The sequence below is a fragment of the Physella acuta genome, unplaced genomic scaffold (genome assembly GCF_028476545.2).
Source record: "Physella acuta isolate Inbredline_101_S28 unplaced genomic scaffold, ASM2847654v3 ptg000322l, whole genome shotgun sequence".
NCBI classification, from domain to species: domain Eukaryota; kingdom Metazoa; phylum Mollusca; class Gastropoda; family Physidae; genus Physella; species Physella acuta.
In genome coordinates, this window is record NW_026731841.1 from 296,425 (window position 1) to 313,521 (window position 17,097).

A 17,097-nucleotide genomic window follows, 5' to 3' on the forward strand; every position below is an offset into this window, starting at 1 on the left:
AAAAGACTTGACTATAAAACTAAATTTTTTATTGAAAAGTTAATAATCAGAATATTTTCCATGCAATTATATTTATTTTGATTACACGTACTAAAATTTTATTGTATTAGGACATTATTTCTAAAATAATATTACTGCAATTAAGTCTTTTGCTAACATCCGAACAAACATGTTCTCAAACTAATTGCCATATTCCATCTTCGTGTAACTTCCTGTTTACACTGCAGAGTGAAAAATGACAACTGTTTATTTTCCCCGTAAAATCTAACATCATGCAGCCGCAACCTTAGTCTTTTAACATTTTATTATTTAGCCATTTTTAAACTAGACAAAATGGCGCGACATCGGATTGTTAGGACAATGAATTATGAGGACGGTAAGCCAAAAATTAAAAATCATTGGGATCTCTGAAATTAATCCGAGGACTGTCAGTCACTGGTCAGTGTCACTGCCTGGGTTACAAACTGGGGTAATCTATCGTTTTAGCCTTAGGTACGTACAATCGCCCGCGACTAGTAATGGGAAAAACAGGTGACTCCTTAAATTTTAATAATTTCACATTTTGAGGAGGATTTATGTTTTGAAAAATACAAACATGTTTCCTTGTTTCATTTATGTAGGCCCCTACCTGACCTGTATTTTAAACAATTGAATTAAAACTTTTCAGTAATAATTGAAGACTAGCGATGTTTCCAACAGAAGCCATCTTGTTTAATTTTTTTTTGTAAACTTATAGCGCAAGATTCAGGGGAAGCCACTCTATTTTACAAATGGCTGCAGTTTACATAGCAAATCTTGCTCGCAAACAATGCTATTTATAGTTAATTTATGGCCTATATTGATATATTTAGCCATTGATTTAGGTTTATTATTCATATATCTATAGGGTAAAGGAGGGCGTTAAGAGCCGTGTGGTATTAAGCCCCAATCAACACCCCACCCCCACAAAACCCCCAATAACACTGCTAATCTACTTCTGAGGTAACAACCACTGCTGTTCTTTGATAACAGAGAAACAGAGGATTCATTTTATGTAATTTATGACCCACTTTGTCCAATAGGGAGAGGATGAGATAGGATTTAATCCCACTGCTCTTTCCCTAAAATTTCTCAACTCCATAAAACCATTTTGTGAACTTTTTTTCCAAATAGACATATCTTGGGAAACTTCACTTTGTAATAAACCAAATAAGTTTTTCAAGCCCATTGTTTGTTCCTATATTAGAGCATTGGTTGTTGTACATTTTAACACTATTTTTATAGCTATGGCTAGAATAGTTTTATTTTGGTGAATTTTTTTTGCACAGTGATTATTGGTGCCAAAACAAAATGGCCGACATTTGTCCCATTTTTCCATGCTATAAAGTTTTTATCATTATCAGAGTAAAACTTGACTGATCATTACCATAATGGTTTTATTTGTTAGATAATAATTAAATCTTCATGAATACATTAATTTTGTTCACTAGCTTGCCTGTTTAGAAAAGTTATTACAGATACTGTTATGTGGCTCTTGAAACCCTATGTGCGAGTTTCTCATTTATTAGACCACTGAATATGACACTGGTATAGGAATAGTTAACACAAAATGTATTAATTGTTAAACAGACTTGTGTCTAAAGGATAGAAATACAATTCTAACCTGCTAAAAAGTAAAAATTCAGCCATCTGATGTTAGCAATGTAATTTTTAAAATGGTACACATACTTATTACCCCTAAGGGGCAATACAGCCGACTCAGCCCCCACCTGTTTCTAACCAACCATAAAACTTCAAATCTCTTTGTAGGTAACAGGAATAAATGTTCTTAGGTCTCAGCCAATCTGGGGTGGTATGTTATGTAATTTATGACCCTCATGGTCCAGCAGGGAAGTAAACAGACACATTAATACCACTGCTCCCCCCTTACAATTTCTTACCCCCATGATACCCAGCCCCCACCAGTTTCTGGCCCACCATTAAACTTCATCTCTTTGTAGGTAACATGGATTACAGTTACAGATCACAGACAATCTGGTGTGGCATGTTATGTAATATATGACCTTCATGGTCTAGCAGGGTGGAGACCAAAGAGGAATGAGTACCACTACTCTCCCCTCACAATTTCTCACCTCCATGATAGCCAGACCCCACCTGTATCAAACCCACCATAAAACTTCATCTCTTTGTAGGTAACATGGACTAAGTTCTTAGATCTCAGCCAACCAGAGATAGCATATCCTTATGTAATGTATGGCCCTCAGGGTCCAGCAAGGAGAAAAAAGGGGAAACCAGTACCACTGCTCTCCCCTCACAATTTCTCACCCCCATGATACCCAGCCCCCACCTGTATCTAACCCACCATAAAACTTATCTCTTTGTAGGTAGCATGGACTTAGTTCTTAGATCTCAGCCAACCAGAGATAGCATCTCCTTATGTAATTTATGGCCCTCAGGGTCCAGAAAGGAGAACAAAGGGAAACCAGTACCACTGCTCTCCCCTCAACATTTCTCACCTCCATGTCATGTTATGTAATGTATAGCACACATGGCTTATCAGGGGAAAGCATTAAGGCAGATTAGTTAGTACCACCCCTTTTTACATTCAAGAATGTTAACTCTGGACAGCTACACACTAGTATACTAGCTACACACTAGGCATACTAATGTGCCTACTGTAAACTACTAGACTTTAGGCCCTATGTACACCTGCAATTGTATCAATTGTAGACTGGGCCCATTGGGGCCTAGTGATAGCTAGTATCAGTTAAAGTGTGTGTACACAGCATTAACTATTTTGGGGTTAGAAATTAATTATTTTTATTGTGGAGTTAGTCTAAACTAGGAGATATACTTATTGCCCCACTGCCTGGCTCCTTTCACCCCAAATGCTGATTTTGGGGGTATGACAATAAATGTTCAATTAAACCCATTTAAAGTATATTTAATAGACTTTGTTATTATTTTTATATTGTGTAAGATATGTTAGAATAATTTTGCCATATTTTCAATACTAAAAAATTCTTAGATTAGTAGAAATCTTTAAAAATATACAGGTGCTAAAAAGTGTGGCTCTTAACGCCCTCCTTTACCCTATTATTTGACACATAGGCCTATATCACAATATAGGGCCTACTTCTATTAAAGCACTTTACCATGAGGTAAATTTTTCGTACATTACTAGCCGCAGGCTATTTTACGTACCTAAAATGATAGATTTCCCAAAATGGATAGGCCGCTTTTGACTTTCTTGTATATGAAGTATAGAATCTAGAGAAAGTATTGTAATCATGCAAAAAAAGAAATCCCTGAGTTGGAAAAACATAGTTTTGCATTCTTGTCTGTGTGTGTGTGTCTGTAAACACGATAGTTATAGCTAGGTTGATGAAATTTCATATTATACAGGGTTCGTGCGGCCTCCTGAAATTCCAGGAGGTCCTGGAAAACTCCTGGAATCTTAAAAAACGTAAAAATCTCCTGGAATTTGAAAAAATATAAAAACCTCCTGGAATTCTCCTGAAATTTTAAAAATTCTCCTGAAATCTCAGGAAATTTTATTAACCAGCGGCGTAAAACCCGACCGAAATTATTTGATTTTGTTCCGCCAATAATTCCCCCTTCACTTTGTGGAGTTGGTGTTACTAATCCTTGGGCGTAGATCAAGAAATCTTGCCAGACTTTTGTCTCTGAAATTACATAATATTCGTCTGACACGTTCATCGGGTTGGCCGACTAGCCTAGCATCATTGGATTTGGCATCCAAAAATATCACGAAATGATATTAATTGGTGAAGTCTGCTTGCATTTATACCTCATTTATAGTGAACAACTCTTTAAAATTTGGTCCATACCCTCCCAGTATTTTTCCTCTTTCAGGGTCTATCTCGGTAGTCTAAAAAATCTGTTTTTTTTTAATGACAAAAAAAATCATAACTTTTTTGTTTATGGTCAGATTTTGAAAATTCAAACTGGTCTGTAGTCAGATTGATAGCCTCTATCCTAATATGTAACTAATATATTGTTTTACTTTTACTGAAATTAAATTTTTGCATTGGCTTAGCTAATTAAATGTATTATTAAGTACGCTTTTTTTTTTAAATGTACAAATTGGGTTTCTTTTTTGTTTTTAAAATCTCCTTGAATTTTTTTTTAAACTCCTGGAAAAGTCCTGGAAAACTCCTGGAATTTTATTTGAACTTTTGAGCATGAACCCTGATTATATAAGTATAATCTCAAATTAGTAGTTCTGTTTCAACTTTTCAGCAATTACCGGTAACCGGATGTGGAACTTATTCTACTAAATATACTTTCAATTTTTCCTTTCAGTTTTTCAAAAGCCTATAACTTGAGTGCTGATTCAAATAAATGAAATTTCACATATAGTACCTAAGTGAAAGATCTACTTTTCTGCCTTCTTTCAAATTTTGAGTAATTTCCATTGACCGGAAGTAATAATTTACGCTATTTCTGATTTCTCACAAAACGCATGTGAATTTATAAAGTACTAATAATATTGCGCACCATTATATACATATTGTTTGGAGTTCACTTGGTGCGCAATTCCTTTTTTACGAGATTCTATTTTAAAAAGTTTAAGTAATTAAAAATGAAAATTATTGTCTATATCCCAAGTTGACATCCCCTGTAGTTTTATATAAGAATATTCGAGAAAGTTTAGGGGAGATCACTCCCGGTTTATTTACTTTTACACTATGTGGTGACTATTTGAAGAACTCTGGCACTCTTTTTGAAATGAGTGTTATTACTAGATTATAATAGTTAGTTCTAAACAGCGCTATCTAAAAGTGATATATATATATATATATATATATATATATATATATATATATATATATATATATATATATATATATATATATATATATATATAAGCTTAGTAGGCACAGAATGGATAAAAATGTTAGTTTTTGTTATAAATATATAAGAAAAAAAAAGCACTGTTTTCAAAATCTACCCAGTCATGTTTTTTAGCTGTTGAAACGCTGGTTAAAAATTAAATAGATTTTAGAATAATTAAATATTAACGCTTATTTTAAACTTGAAACCATTTTAGAGTACTATGATGAAGAAGATGATTTATCAAGGTCGGTTGAGGATAATTACTGCATCTCACCATCTACAGGTACTTCTGGCTAATCAAATATCTGGGTCTAGTCATTGATGCTCTCTGCTCTTATCATCTTGTCTACCTACTACCTCTGTCTTATCAAATATCTTAGTTCAATATGTGATACTCTCTGCTCTTATCATCTTATCTACCTACAACCACTGGCTTATCAAATTTCTTAGTTCAACATGTAATCTGTTCTTATCATCATACCTATCTAGTTTATCAAATATCTTAGTTCAATATGATCTTATCATCTGTCCTAAATTTGATCTATCAATATGTTTCTTGTTGGCAATTTTAATCTTTAAATGTATAAAAGTCATTCTTTACAAATTAAATCTTATTTAGTATTCTGTTTCCCATCTGTACAACTGTATCATAAAAATTGTAAACATAACTTGTTTAAATAACTTATTCATTGAATATCTTTTCTTGTGATGTGTGTCCAATACAACTTTAGACCCTGTAATAAATTATATTGTTATTCTTGAGTTAACCATATATTGTACACCAAGTAAAATAATAATGAAATATTTTAGCTGCACAGTTTACTTGGAACAGAGAAAAAAGTCATGTGTTTGCTGCTTATATGGAAAAAGGGGTGATAAATGAAGAGGAAGAAACAGAGGATAGCTCTGTACATGAGGACAGCCTTCAGGATACAAGTTTACAACTGTCAGAGCTGGATCAAGGTGAGCACTTAGTTTACACCTGCCAGAGCTGGATCAAGGTGAGCACTTAGTTTACACCTGGATCAAGGTGAGCACTTAGTTTACACCTGGATCAATGTGAGCACTTAGTTTACACCTGGATCAAGGTGAGCACTTAGTTTACACCTGGATCAATGTGAGCACTTAGTTTACACCTGGATCAAGGTGAGCATTTAGTTTACACCTGGATCAAGGTGAGCACTTAGTTTACACCTGGATCAAGGTGAGCACTTAGTTTACACCTGGATCAAGGTGAGCACTTAGTTTACAACTGTCAGAGCTGGATCAAGGTGAGCACTTAGTTTACACCTGGATCAAGGTGAGCACTTAGTTTACAACTGGATCAAGGTGAGCACTTAGTTTACACCTGGATCAAGGTGAGCACTTAGTTTACACCTGGATCAATGTGAGCACTTAGTTTACACCTGGATCAAGGTGAGCACTTAGTTTACAACTGGATCAAGGTGAGCACTTAGTTTACACCTGGATCAATGTGAGCACTTAGTTTACACCTGGATCAAGGTGAGCACTTAGTTTACACCTGGATCAAGGTGAGCATTTAGTTTACACCTGGATCAAGGTGAGCACTTAGTTTACACCTGGATCAAGGTGAGCACTTAGTTTACACCTGGATCAAGGTGAGCACTTAGTTTACAACTGGATCAAGGTGAGCACTTAGTTTACACCTGGATCAAGGTGAGCACTTAGTTTACACCTGGATCAAGGTGAGCACTTAGTTTACAACTGGATCAAGGTGAGCACTTAGTTTACACCTGGATCAAGGTGAGCACTTAGTTTACACCTATGACTACTGTGAGTGTAAACTCTTTAGATAAATATTGTATATTAAACATGACAAATGATGCACAGTGCTGGAGTTGATACCAAGTAATTTGTGCCTTGATGTTACCAGCCAGGTTAAACAGCTGTCTGGAGGAGGCCAGAAGCATTATAGGAGATTCCATACCTGAATCTGTCGTCAGAGATGTTGTAGTCAAAAATAATTTCAACCTCGAGGCCTCCATTAATGAACTTTTGACACAGCAGGGTACGTTGCATTCTTCTTTTTATTTCAATTCAAACAAAATCTTAACCCTTTACAGGCCTATGCGCTCTCTGTTGCTGAGAATTTTTATGTATGGTACAGTCCAGTGCACCTGCGGTCGCCCTACTGTGTATAGTATATGTATTTACGCGTAATAGCAGAAGTCTCATTAGTAACGAGATTTTAAAGATACCAGCCGAAGCAGGAGATAGTTTTGTTTACGTTGTTTTCTCGTTCTATCACTAGTGGTTCATTTTCTATGATTTTTCTAAAGTTGATGATTTTTTCTCACAATTATGGGCAATATAATTAGTTAAATTAAATCTAATTAAAATACTTCTGCTGTTGAAAAGGGCTTTATTAATGATGTAATTATTGAAAAAAAAATTAGCTCCAGTGACTACATTGAATTTTTTTAGCATTTAAAATAAAAATTTTATAGCAATAATATTAGAAGTAATGTTTAAGTTTTTCTGGGATTAGTGTTACTTTTAATAATTAGTATTATTGATTAATTAATAAACTACGAAACTATTTAACCTCATGCATAATAAACGTGGACCAGTTTTTTGTATAATGCTTTTTATTTAATTTTTTAACATGTTTTTTTTTTTAATTAAAAAAAAGGTTGAAAATTGTGTCATCTTTTTTCTCGGCCATAGTGGAAATAAAATAGTTTTGATGTCACCATATTTTTAAAATGGAAAATTGTTACAAAGTTGATTATTTAGCAATTGAATGATATTTACCAAATTTGCTTATCTTCTTTCCAAAGATGCACCAAAGCCACAACGAGAGCCCAGACAAAGGAAAACACGTTCCCAAGGTAATGGACAAGATACGTTTACCTTATTCATTATTAAATTTTTGTAACATTTTCTCTTAATCTCAACAAGCTTAGTTTTATATCTAAAGTTTGATGATTAAGCTTTTTTGTCTAATGTGTTGCCATTTTTTTTCTTCTCTCCATTCCACCTGGCCACTCCACACCTGTCCCTGGCCACTCCACACCTGTACCTGGACACTGCATAATGCTGCTGGCTGTTGTAAGGTAAGATGTTGTAGATCTAGACAGATTCTTTTTTGAAATTGAAGCCGATGACAAGCATAGTTTTACAAAAAACTCAACCCAAGAGTTGAATACACATTTAAAACCAAATGATAAAATGGCAGCTGCGATAGGGAAAGATTTTAATTTAACAAATGTGGATAAACTTGCCAGAAAAGATGTTTCTAATTTTTCTGGTAATTTGTATAATGGGCGAGTAAATCTCTCAACTTCACCACAAAGTGTAATATCATTGTCTGATTTGGTAAAACAGTCTCGCCCCACTGAATCATCAAATATAAATTCCCAGAATAGCCAGATAAAATTGTCATCAGTTGGGCCATCATTGTCTGATTTAGTAAAACAGTCTCGCCCCACTGAATCATCAAATATAAATTCTCAAAGTAACCAGATAAAATTGTCATCAGTTGGGCCATCATTGTCTGATTTAGTAAAACAGTCTCGCCCCACTGAATCATCAAGTATAAATTCTCAAAGTAACCAGATAAAATTGTCATCGGTTGGGCCATCATTGTCCGATTTGGTAAAACAGTCTCGCCCCACTGAATCATCAAATATAAATTCTCAAAGTAGCCAAATAAAATTGTCATCAGTTGGGCCATCATTGTCCGATTTGGTAAAACAGTCTCGCCCCACTGAATCATCAAATATAAATTCTCAAAATAGCCAGATAAAAATGCCACCACTCAAACCATCCTCCTCTGAGGTAGGTATACCATTCAGATCACTCAAATCTTGCAATTTAAAGGAAAATACTGACGATAAGTACAAACTTGCTGAAGATTTAGAAAATCTAGAGCTGAGTCATAAAGAAAAAAACATGCTCAGCAAACCTGCTGGAAAAAGCCTTTCTCTCTCCTCCTGTCTGAAGGCGAAGAGGGTGGAGGAACCACCAGACAAACATCTTGCCTTGAAAGCTAATCAAAAGCCTCAACACAAAGTCCCATCCGTTGACGCTGCTGCTTGTCCTAATGAGGAACCGCTCCGGCTTAAAGCAGCTGACCCATCACTGTCTGATCTCCTGTCACCAGCCTCCTACCCGGGGCTAGTTCTGTGTGGCCTCTTGCGCAGAAGGAAAGTCTGTGATGAGTACTCAGCCCCAGGTAGATGTGCCAAGTACCCCAAGTTTACCTGCAGGTTTCAGCTGGCCAACAAACCCCTTTACGTGGAAGAGGTGTACAAGGTCATTCACCCCTTTGATTTTACCAGCCCTTCCCCTGATGATATTGTCAAACAGAAACAGAAACTGGCCTTCACTCGGTCGGATAAGGAATTTGTTGTTTAACGCATTAGGTCAGACAAAATTTGTTGTTTAATGCATTAGGTCAGACAAAATTTGTTGTTTAATGCATTAGGTCAGACAAAATTTGTTGTTTAATGCATTAGGTCAGACAAAATTTGTTGTTTAAAACATTAGGTCAGACAAAATTTGTTGTTGACACTTGATATTCAAACCTTAGATTGACCAGATGACTTGTATAAAAGGAATGTGCTATTTGAATCCAGTTGTAGTCAAAACATGAGCTCAAGTTTAAACCATAAACTTGTATATTTTTGTGCTGCAGACAATACCTAATGTGAAAGTCATCACATGAGAATTTTATAATTCCAGCCAACCTAGTATGACTAACAAAGCTTATAATCAAATATACAGTTCTGAAATATCAAAAGTGTCTGGTTCTTCTGTGAATCTGTGGGCTAACTTCATGTTTTTTTTATCTATAGTTCTAGAACAGTTTAGTCTTTGTAGTTCACACATCTCCTGTTGGCCACTTGTTTGATGGCCACTTCAAGTTTAATGTGTGACCTGATGGCCACTTGATGTGAGACCTGATGGCCAGTTGTTTGATGGCCACTTGAAGCCATGAAAGTATGCCAGAGAAACTTGCCCCCAGCAGGTAGGCAGTGAGTCTTGTATCACTGAGGCCCCTAGGTTAACATGCTCCCAGTGTTTGCCTTGAGAGGACATATCAGTGAGTGGAACACAGAACTCACTCGCTGCTCAACTTATACCTTCATTCAATCAAAAAGAGTGTACCCTTGACAAGTTAGAGATTTAATAGTTTCTCAAAAATTCATGACCACTTAAAATGGAGTTTATGAACTATCTGAACTAAAAATGTAAATATTTTTTATCACCAGATTTTATTCCTGAGAATGGATGATTAGTTTAATGAACTTTTGTTTTTATGTTTCTCAATTTCAATGAATTTTTAAGGCTTACCTCCCTAGATTTTCATATGTATATATGGTTTATATTTTATTTTTTACTCTGCCTGCATCCATTGTTTTTTTTTCACTTTTTAAAATGTAATTGGTGATAATTTTTATATTTTTTTCTCTATCATCATTGGCAACTATTAAACATTTGAAAATAAAAAGAAGTACTTATACAAGTCTTGACTTTGTTTTGTTCCTACTCCATTTCCATCTGATGATCTGAATGTTTTACTGTCCTATTGATGCTTGTTGACTGGTTTTACTGTCCTATTGTTGACTGGTTTTACTGTCCTATTGTTGACTGGTTTTACTGTCCTATTGTTGACTGGTTTTACTGTCCTATTGACTGATTTTACTGTCCTATTGTTGACTGGTTTTACTGTCCTATTGTTGACTGGTTTTACTGTCCTATTGTTGACTGGTTTTACTGTCCTCTTGTTGACTGGTTTTACTGTCCTATTGTTGACTGGTTTTACTGTCCTATTGTTGACTGGTTTTACTGTCCTCTTGTTAACTGGTTTTACTGTCCTATTGTTGACTGTTTTTACTGTCCTCTTGTTGACTGGTTTTACTGTCCAATTGTTGACTGGTTTTACCGTCCTGCCCTCTAGCCACAGTTTCAGACCACCAAGACTCCACATTGTCTGCTGCAGTGCCGACCGTCAAAACAGTAGCTCCCCCTGTCACCCCAGCAGTGGTCAAGCCGTCTGAATCCTCCACTAAAGTCACAGTGGGGTTTTTGCAGACAGACACCCACCAGGGGACGCCACCAGGATCTCCTGCTGCCAGTAAAAAACCTGGGCTCAAACTTAAAGTCAGGAAAGATGCATCCCCAGCACCCCCCACAGGTAAAGCTTCAGTGAGATCAGAGGAATCTGAAGACAGCCTGTCAGGAGCTGGTCAAGGCACTCTCAACTCTAACTTAAGGAATGCTGTAGAGTTCATGGGGCTGGAAGGGGATCAAGAGACTATTCAGACTTCAGTTGATTCCATGAAACCTGTTCCAGCCACACCCAAATCTAAGTGAGTTGTTTCAGTCACACCTACAGCTGTTTCAGTCACACCCACAGCTGTTTCAGTCACACCCACAGCTGTTTCAGTCACACCCACAGCTGTTTCAGTCACACCAACAGTTGTTTAAGTCACACCAAGTCACACCCACAGCTGTTTCAGTCACACCTACAGCTGTTTTAGTTACCCACAGCTGTTTCAGTCACACCCACAGCTGTTTCAGCCACAACAACAGCTGTTTCAGTCACCCACAGCTGTTTCAGTCACAACAACAGCTGTTTTATCACACCAACAGTTGTTTCAGTCACACCCACAGCTGTTTCAGTCACAACAAGTCACACCAACAGTTGTTTCAGTCACACCTAGTCACACCCACAGCTGTTTCAGTCACACCAACAGCTGTTTCAGTCACACCAACAGCTGTTTTATCACACCAACAGCTGTTTCAGTCACAACTACAGTGTTTCAGTCATACCAAAATGTACATCTAACAATGCTCTAGAAAAAGTCTAGTTAACTCTGCCGCCACTTCCTCTCCAAATCTAGACTATGCTATTTCACCTGTCTGCTCTCTCTATACTTTTAACTCTAAGTTCTCTACTTTAGATGTCTCCTTAGCCTTAATCATCTTGCTACATTGTATTACCTCTGCTATAAAAGGATGTTGTGATTGCCTTTGTGATTCAGATAAATGGAATAGTTTAGCTAATAAAATATGTTAGTTTAACAGACACTCACCAAACTTATCAGACCGTCTATACATGATTAAGCTGGATACATGTCAAACTGGTAATGTTGTTCTATTTACCCCATAAAACCTACGTAATCCTGAATCAGGACAACAGCTGTGGACTACAAACCATATCAATTGCCACGTTACTTCTGTAAATATTATTAAAGTGAAGCTAATCCCTATTACATGCCAGCCATTCAGTGTGCACCTAATCCTACATGTCCATAATAAAAAAATCTAATTATATTTTATTATTACATATAGAAAACATTATTGATATTAAAAGAGAGTAACCATAATACAGATAAGAAAAACAAGTTTCGAAGAAACACAATTCTGCAAACAATACCATGTGAACCAACTACATTTTCAATGCTGTAGTGTGACAGCAGTAGAAAATGTTTCAAACTACTTACTTTCTGTTCTGTATAAGGTTCTATGGGTCTGCTATTGTGTAAGGTTTCATGTGTTGTTTTGTTCTAGCAATCCTTGTTTTGTTGTACATGGCTTTTACCTTGAAGACAAAACTTTTATAATTGAAAGTATTAATTATGATACATGTCAATACAGATCTACTTACTACTTTTCACATAAATATATATTTGATTTTAGAATGTTTTTATACTCTTTGTTATTCATATATTTGTAGCTACAGTATATTATTGAATTAGAAAGCAATACATTTTTGTATATCATTTTGATGGTTAACATGTGTAAAGGATTGACTTTAAACAGATACCTTGATACTTGATCAGTGATTGATTACAATTTCTTAAGTAGCTTGAACTTCCTTTTTTTCTAGATCCAAAAATAGCAAAGTTGATATTCAGGCAGAATATGTGAAGCGTCATGGCAACAAAGATCTTCTAAACCTGGTGGTCATAGGTCAGTGAACCTTTTGTACACAGTGCAGTTTGTGTTCTTTTCTCTGTGCAGTGCACATCTCAGCTGACATTTCTAAACTAACCCCTTCCTGTATGTATGTATGTGTGTAAAGCATCTGTAGAGAGCCCTAATTTCTCCATCAGGTCATGTAGATGCTGGTAAAAGCACCCTGATGGGTCACTTGCTCTACCAGCTGGGCAACGTCAACAAGAAAACCATGCACAAGTTTGAGCAGGAGTCTAAGAAGATTGGCAAGAGCTCGTTTGTGTTTGCCTGGGTGCTGGATGAGACTGATGAGGAGAGGTAGGTCCAGTTTTGTCTGACCACGTGAGAGCACTAGGGTGTCAGTGTAGTCGGGGTGTCACTGTGGATGTTGTTTGTATGTCTGTTTGTTGTCTGTTTGTATATTCCCATCAAACATTCATCTCTTTCAGAGAGCGGGGCGTCACCATGGATGTAGCTCAAACAAGGTTTGAAACTGATAAAAAAATAATTACCTTGCTTGACGCACCTGGCCACAAGGATTTTATACCCAACATGATAACAGGTAATGCTCTAGTCAAAACTGGGCTGTAATGGTCAAGTAATATAATGATTGACGTCTTCTTAAACACTGAGTTTAAGTTGTTGTTTTTTTATTGGACGAAATAATTTTAACAATGATTGATGTTGTATATTACTGAGATTATGTTTAAGAAATGTTTAAAGTTGTATACATTTATTTCAGGAGCGTCACAGGCTGATGTTGCCATTCTAGTCATTAATGCAACAAGAGGAGAATTTGAGACTGGCTTTGATGCCGGCGGTCAGACCAGGGAACACGCCCTTCTTGCCAGATCTCTGGGTGGGTACACAGTTCCTCAGGCAGATCTGTGGGTGGGTGGGTACAGCCTTTCATACCTGGACTGACACAGGTGTTTATTGCAGGTGTTGGCCAGATCATTGTGGCTGTCAACAAGATGGACACGGTGGACTGGAGCCAGGAGAGGTATCAGACCATAACCAAAAAGATTGGCCAGTTTTTGAGCAAGCAGGCAGGGTTCAAGGAGTCTGACATTTCCTTTGTCCCGTGTAGTGGGCTGAGTGGGGAAAACCTGACCAAGCCTTCCAGTGAGCCCAAGCTGACCCAGTGGTACACGCCCCCTACAACCTTGATACAACAGATAGGTGAGGGTCAAGGTTACTTTTGTTTATATTGATAAAGAGGATAGGGAAAGGTCAAGGCTACATGTTAATAATTTTTTGATACAGCGGATAGGGAAAGGTCAAGGCTACATGTTAATAATTCTTTGATTCAGCAGATTATCAACCAGAGTTTTTTACCAACAGAAAAAGTTGTAATTGAAGCTGATTAAAATATTTTTTTCAACGCCAGAAAACCTGCGTCCACCTGTCCGACCTATTGACAAGTCCTTCCGCCTAATGGTCTCTGACGTCTTCAAGGGTGTTGGCACCGGCTTCAATGTAGCTGGACGGGTGGGGTCAGGGTGTGTCCAGCCTGGGGACAAGATCCTCATTGTGCCCCTGGGATCTACTGCAACCATCAAAAGTATGTCTAGTTTTGGCATTGACTGAAGGGTAGCAAGATAGCTCTAAAAAAATAGTGGGCGGAGTCATAAAATAAATAATTACAAAAACAAAGCCATATGTTCTGCAACCATCAAGTCAGACTTTTATGTTTGTTGATGACCTGTGGCTGCCTACCTGAATGCTTAATAGCCTATCAGCTTCAGGTGCATACCTGGCTACATATTTTTCTTTTGATTAAATTTATTCATCAATTATTAAGTATTAGATGAGATTTTGATGAAAATGTATTGCGCAATACATTATCAAATTCTATTTCTGTAACATTTGTAATAAAGCTGTTGCCTTAAAATGAACTGTTGTACAGTCATGACTAGCTAGTGTTACAAAAATAAGGTAACATAGCTAAGCTGATTGTTTTGTTTGTTTCATTACAAAAATAAGGTAATATTGCTAAGCTGATTGTTTTATTTGTTTCAGATGTTTACATTGACGACGTCCCTGTCAACTTGGCATTTGCTGGTGATCATGTGAACTTGACTCTCAGTGGTGTGGACATGTCGAGTGTAAACATAGGTGATTGTCTCCTGGTTCAGTCTTAGTAGGCCTCAGTAGAGCTGGTCACACTAGGCCTACATCAGTACAGCTGGTCTCACTAGGCCTACATCAGTACAGCTGGTCTCAGTAGGCCTACATCAGTACAGCTGGTCACACTAGGCATACATCAGTACAGCTGGTCATACTAGGCATACATCAGTACAGCTGGTCTCACTAGGCCTACATCAGTACAGCTGGTCTCAGTAGGCCTACATCAGTACAGCTGGTCACACTAGGCATACATCAGTACAGCTGGTCATACTAGGCATACATCAGTACAGCTGGTCTCACTAGGCCTACATCAGTAGAGCTGGTCACACTAGGCCTACATCAGTAGAGCTGGTCTCAGTAGGCCTACATCAGTACAGCTGGTCTCACTAGGCCTACATCACTAGAGCTGAGTTGGAACTAGCAACTAAAAAGTCAGATCTGTACAACTAAACAAATAATTCCAAATGTCTTTGTTGCAGGCAACTGTTTGTGTGATCCCAATAATCCAGCCAAAAGTGCCACAAGAATCCGAGCAAAAATTGCCATCTTCAACATTGATGTACCTCTCACTAAAGGATTCCCTGTGGGTTATTGTATAATATAAAGATATCTAGTCATTATGGCTATCTGGTAGTAATAAAAACCTATAAAATGACATTAGGGCATGTGCGTAAATTGTAATTAATTATATAGAGATAAATTTATATCATGTTGCTGCTTGAGATTTTTAAACGTACTTTTCACTACATGCAGGTTGTGGTCCATTATCAAGCAATAAATGAGCCTGCCGTGATTAAAAGACTTTTAAGTCAGTTGAACAGAAGCACAGGTGAAGTTGTCAAGAGAAAGCCAAGGTGAGTCAGTAAATCTTCACAACTGGCTAGGTTAATTCAGTGCTTTTGGGTGGAAATGTAGAATCTTATTTTACTGTTCATAAAAAACATTTGTACAATTAGTAAAATAAGATTTTAAATTTCATTTTTGGATTTGGTAGTTGTGAGCTGGTGAAATGTTTACTTGTTATAAATGAGATGAGTCACTGTTCTTAACTAGTAATAACAATCAATAAGTCTCTAATATTCAAGCCCTCTCCTCTATACTTCATATAGCTATCAGTTTAGCTTGGTGCACTATAATAAATCTCATTATTTATTTTTTATTGCTTGATTGTGAGGGCATATTGCACTAATTTATTACATTACCCACATCAATTGTGCTTTACTGGAATATATTTTCTTTAATTTCACAAATAAAACCAATATGATGACTTATCTGTTCTAATCTAAATATCCCAGCATGAAATGTGTATTTTCAGATGTCTAGTAAAAAATACCAGTGCTGTGGTAGAAATTGAAATGGAGCGTCCCATGTGTCTGGAGCTGTACACAGAGTTCAAAGATTTGGGAAGGTTTATGTTGAGGAGTGGGGGGCACACAATAGCTGCAGGCCTGGTGGAGGAGGTCAGTCAAATCTGTTTGATTAGATTCAACTTTATAAGCTACTAGTTTTCTCAGTACAACTTTTGATACATGGAAATGAAATTTAGACCTCACTTCTTTATCTTATAGAAAGACCCTTTTAGGTTTAAAGCTTAAATGAAATAAGGGTTACACTCATTCCATTTTTCTCTCCTCAGTTGATTCAAACCAAAGCTGCACAAAATGGAGTCAGTCAGAGCTAATTAGAATCTAGGCAAATTACCTGTGCATTTAATAAGAGCTTACTTGGATTATAAAACGAGGTGAACTTTGAGTTTCTGGCTGTGAAACTGAAAGCTGTTCATATTTTCACTGTCTGGTCAACTCCTCTAGACTCCTATCAAACTAAGTCGTAAAAAAAAACCCAAAGTAGTTGGGTTTTAAAAACAAACATAAGTATTTTTGGCTTACATTAGGTCATTTGTGTGGCTTATCTCTTTATCAATCTAAACATACTACTATCCCAATGGATTTTTAACCCAACTCCCACTGGCAGTTCTCTGGGCTTATACATTTGAAGAAGAGTAAAATGCTTACAAAATAAGCATGTATTTTAATGCTGTTGTTTTATTGACTGTAAAGGGTGCATGAATGTCCTACCTGGAGACATTTGGTCCTGAAAGTGTTGTTTGCTATTGTTTTAATTGTTTGTGTGACTTGAGGAAATAAAACATTTCCAACCTTATGTTTGGTATTTATTTGGAGATCAATGGAAGGTGAC

At 36.8% G+C, this 17,097-nt stretch overlaps 1 protein-coding gene across 1 annotated transcript; it reads left to right on the forward strand.

Annotated features, from left to right (window-relative positions):
* The first annotated feature begins 186 nt into the window (after positions 1-186).
* On the forward strand, positions 187-17,061 carry LOC131940556 (HBS1-like protein). The gene is made up of 17 exons (XM_059299240.1): positions 187-376; positions 5,054-5,122; positions 5,650-5,802; positions 6,734-6,868; positions 7,641-7,691; positions 10,766-11,177; positions 12,701-12,783; positions 12,927-13,086; positions 13,218-13,330; positions 13,511-13,627; positions 13,711-13,950; positions 14,159-14,332; positions 14,791-14,886; positions 15,378-15,481; positions 15,652-15,752; positions 16,214-16,358; positions 16,535-17,061. The coding sequence occupies exons 1-17, from the start codon at positions 334-336 to the stop codon at positions 16,577-16,579; spliced, it is 2,241 nt and encodes a 746-aa protein (XP_059155223.1). The 5' UTR covers positions 187-333; the 3' UTR covers positions 16,580-17,061.
* The last annotated feature ends 36 nt before the right edge of the window (positions 17,062-17,097 follow it).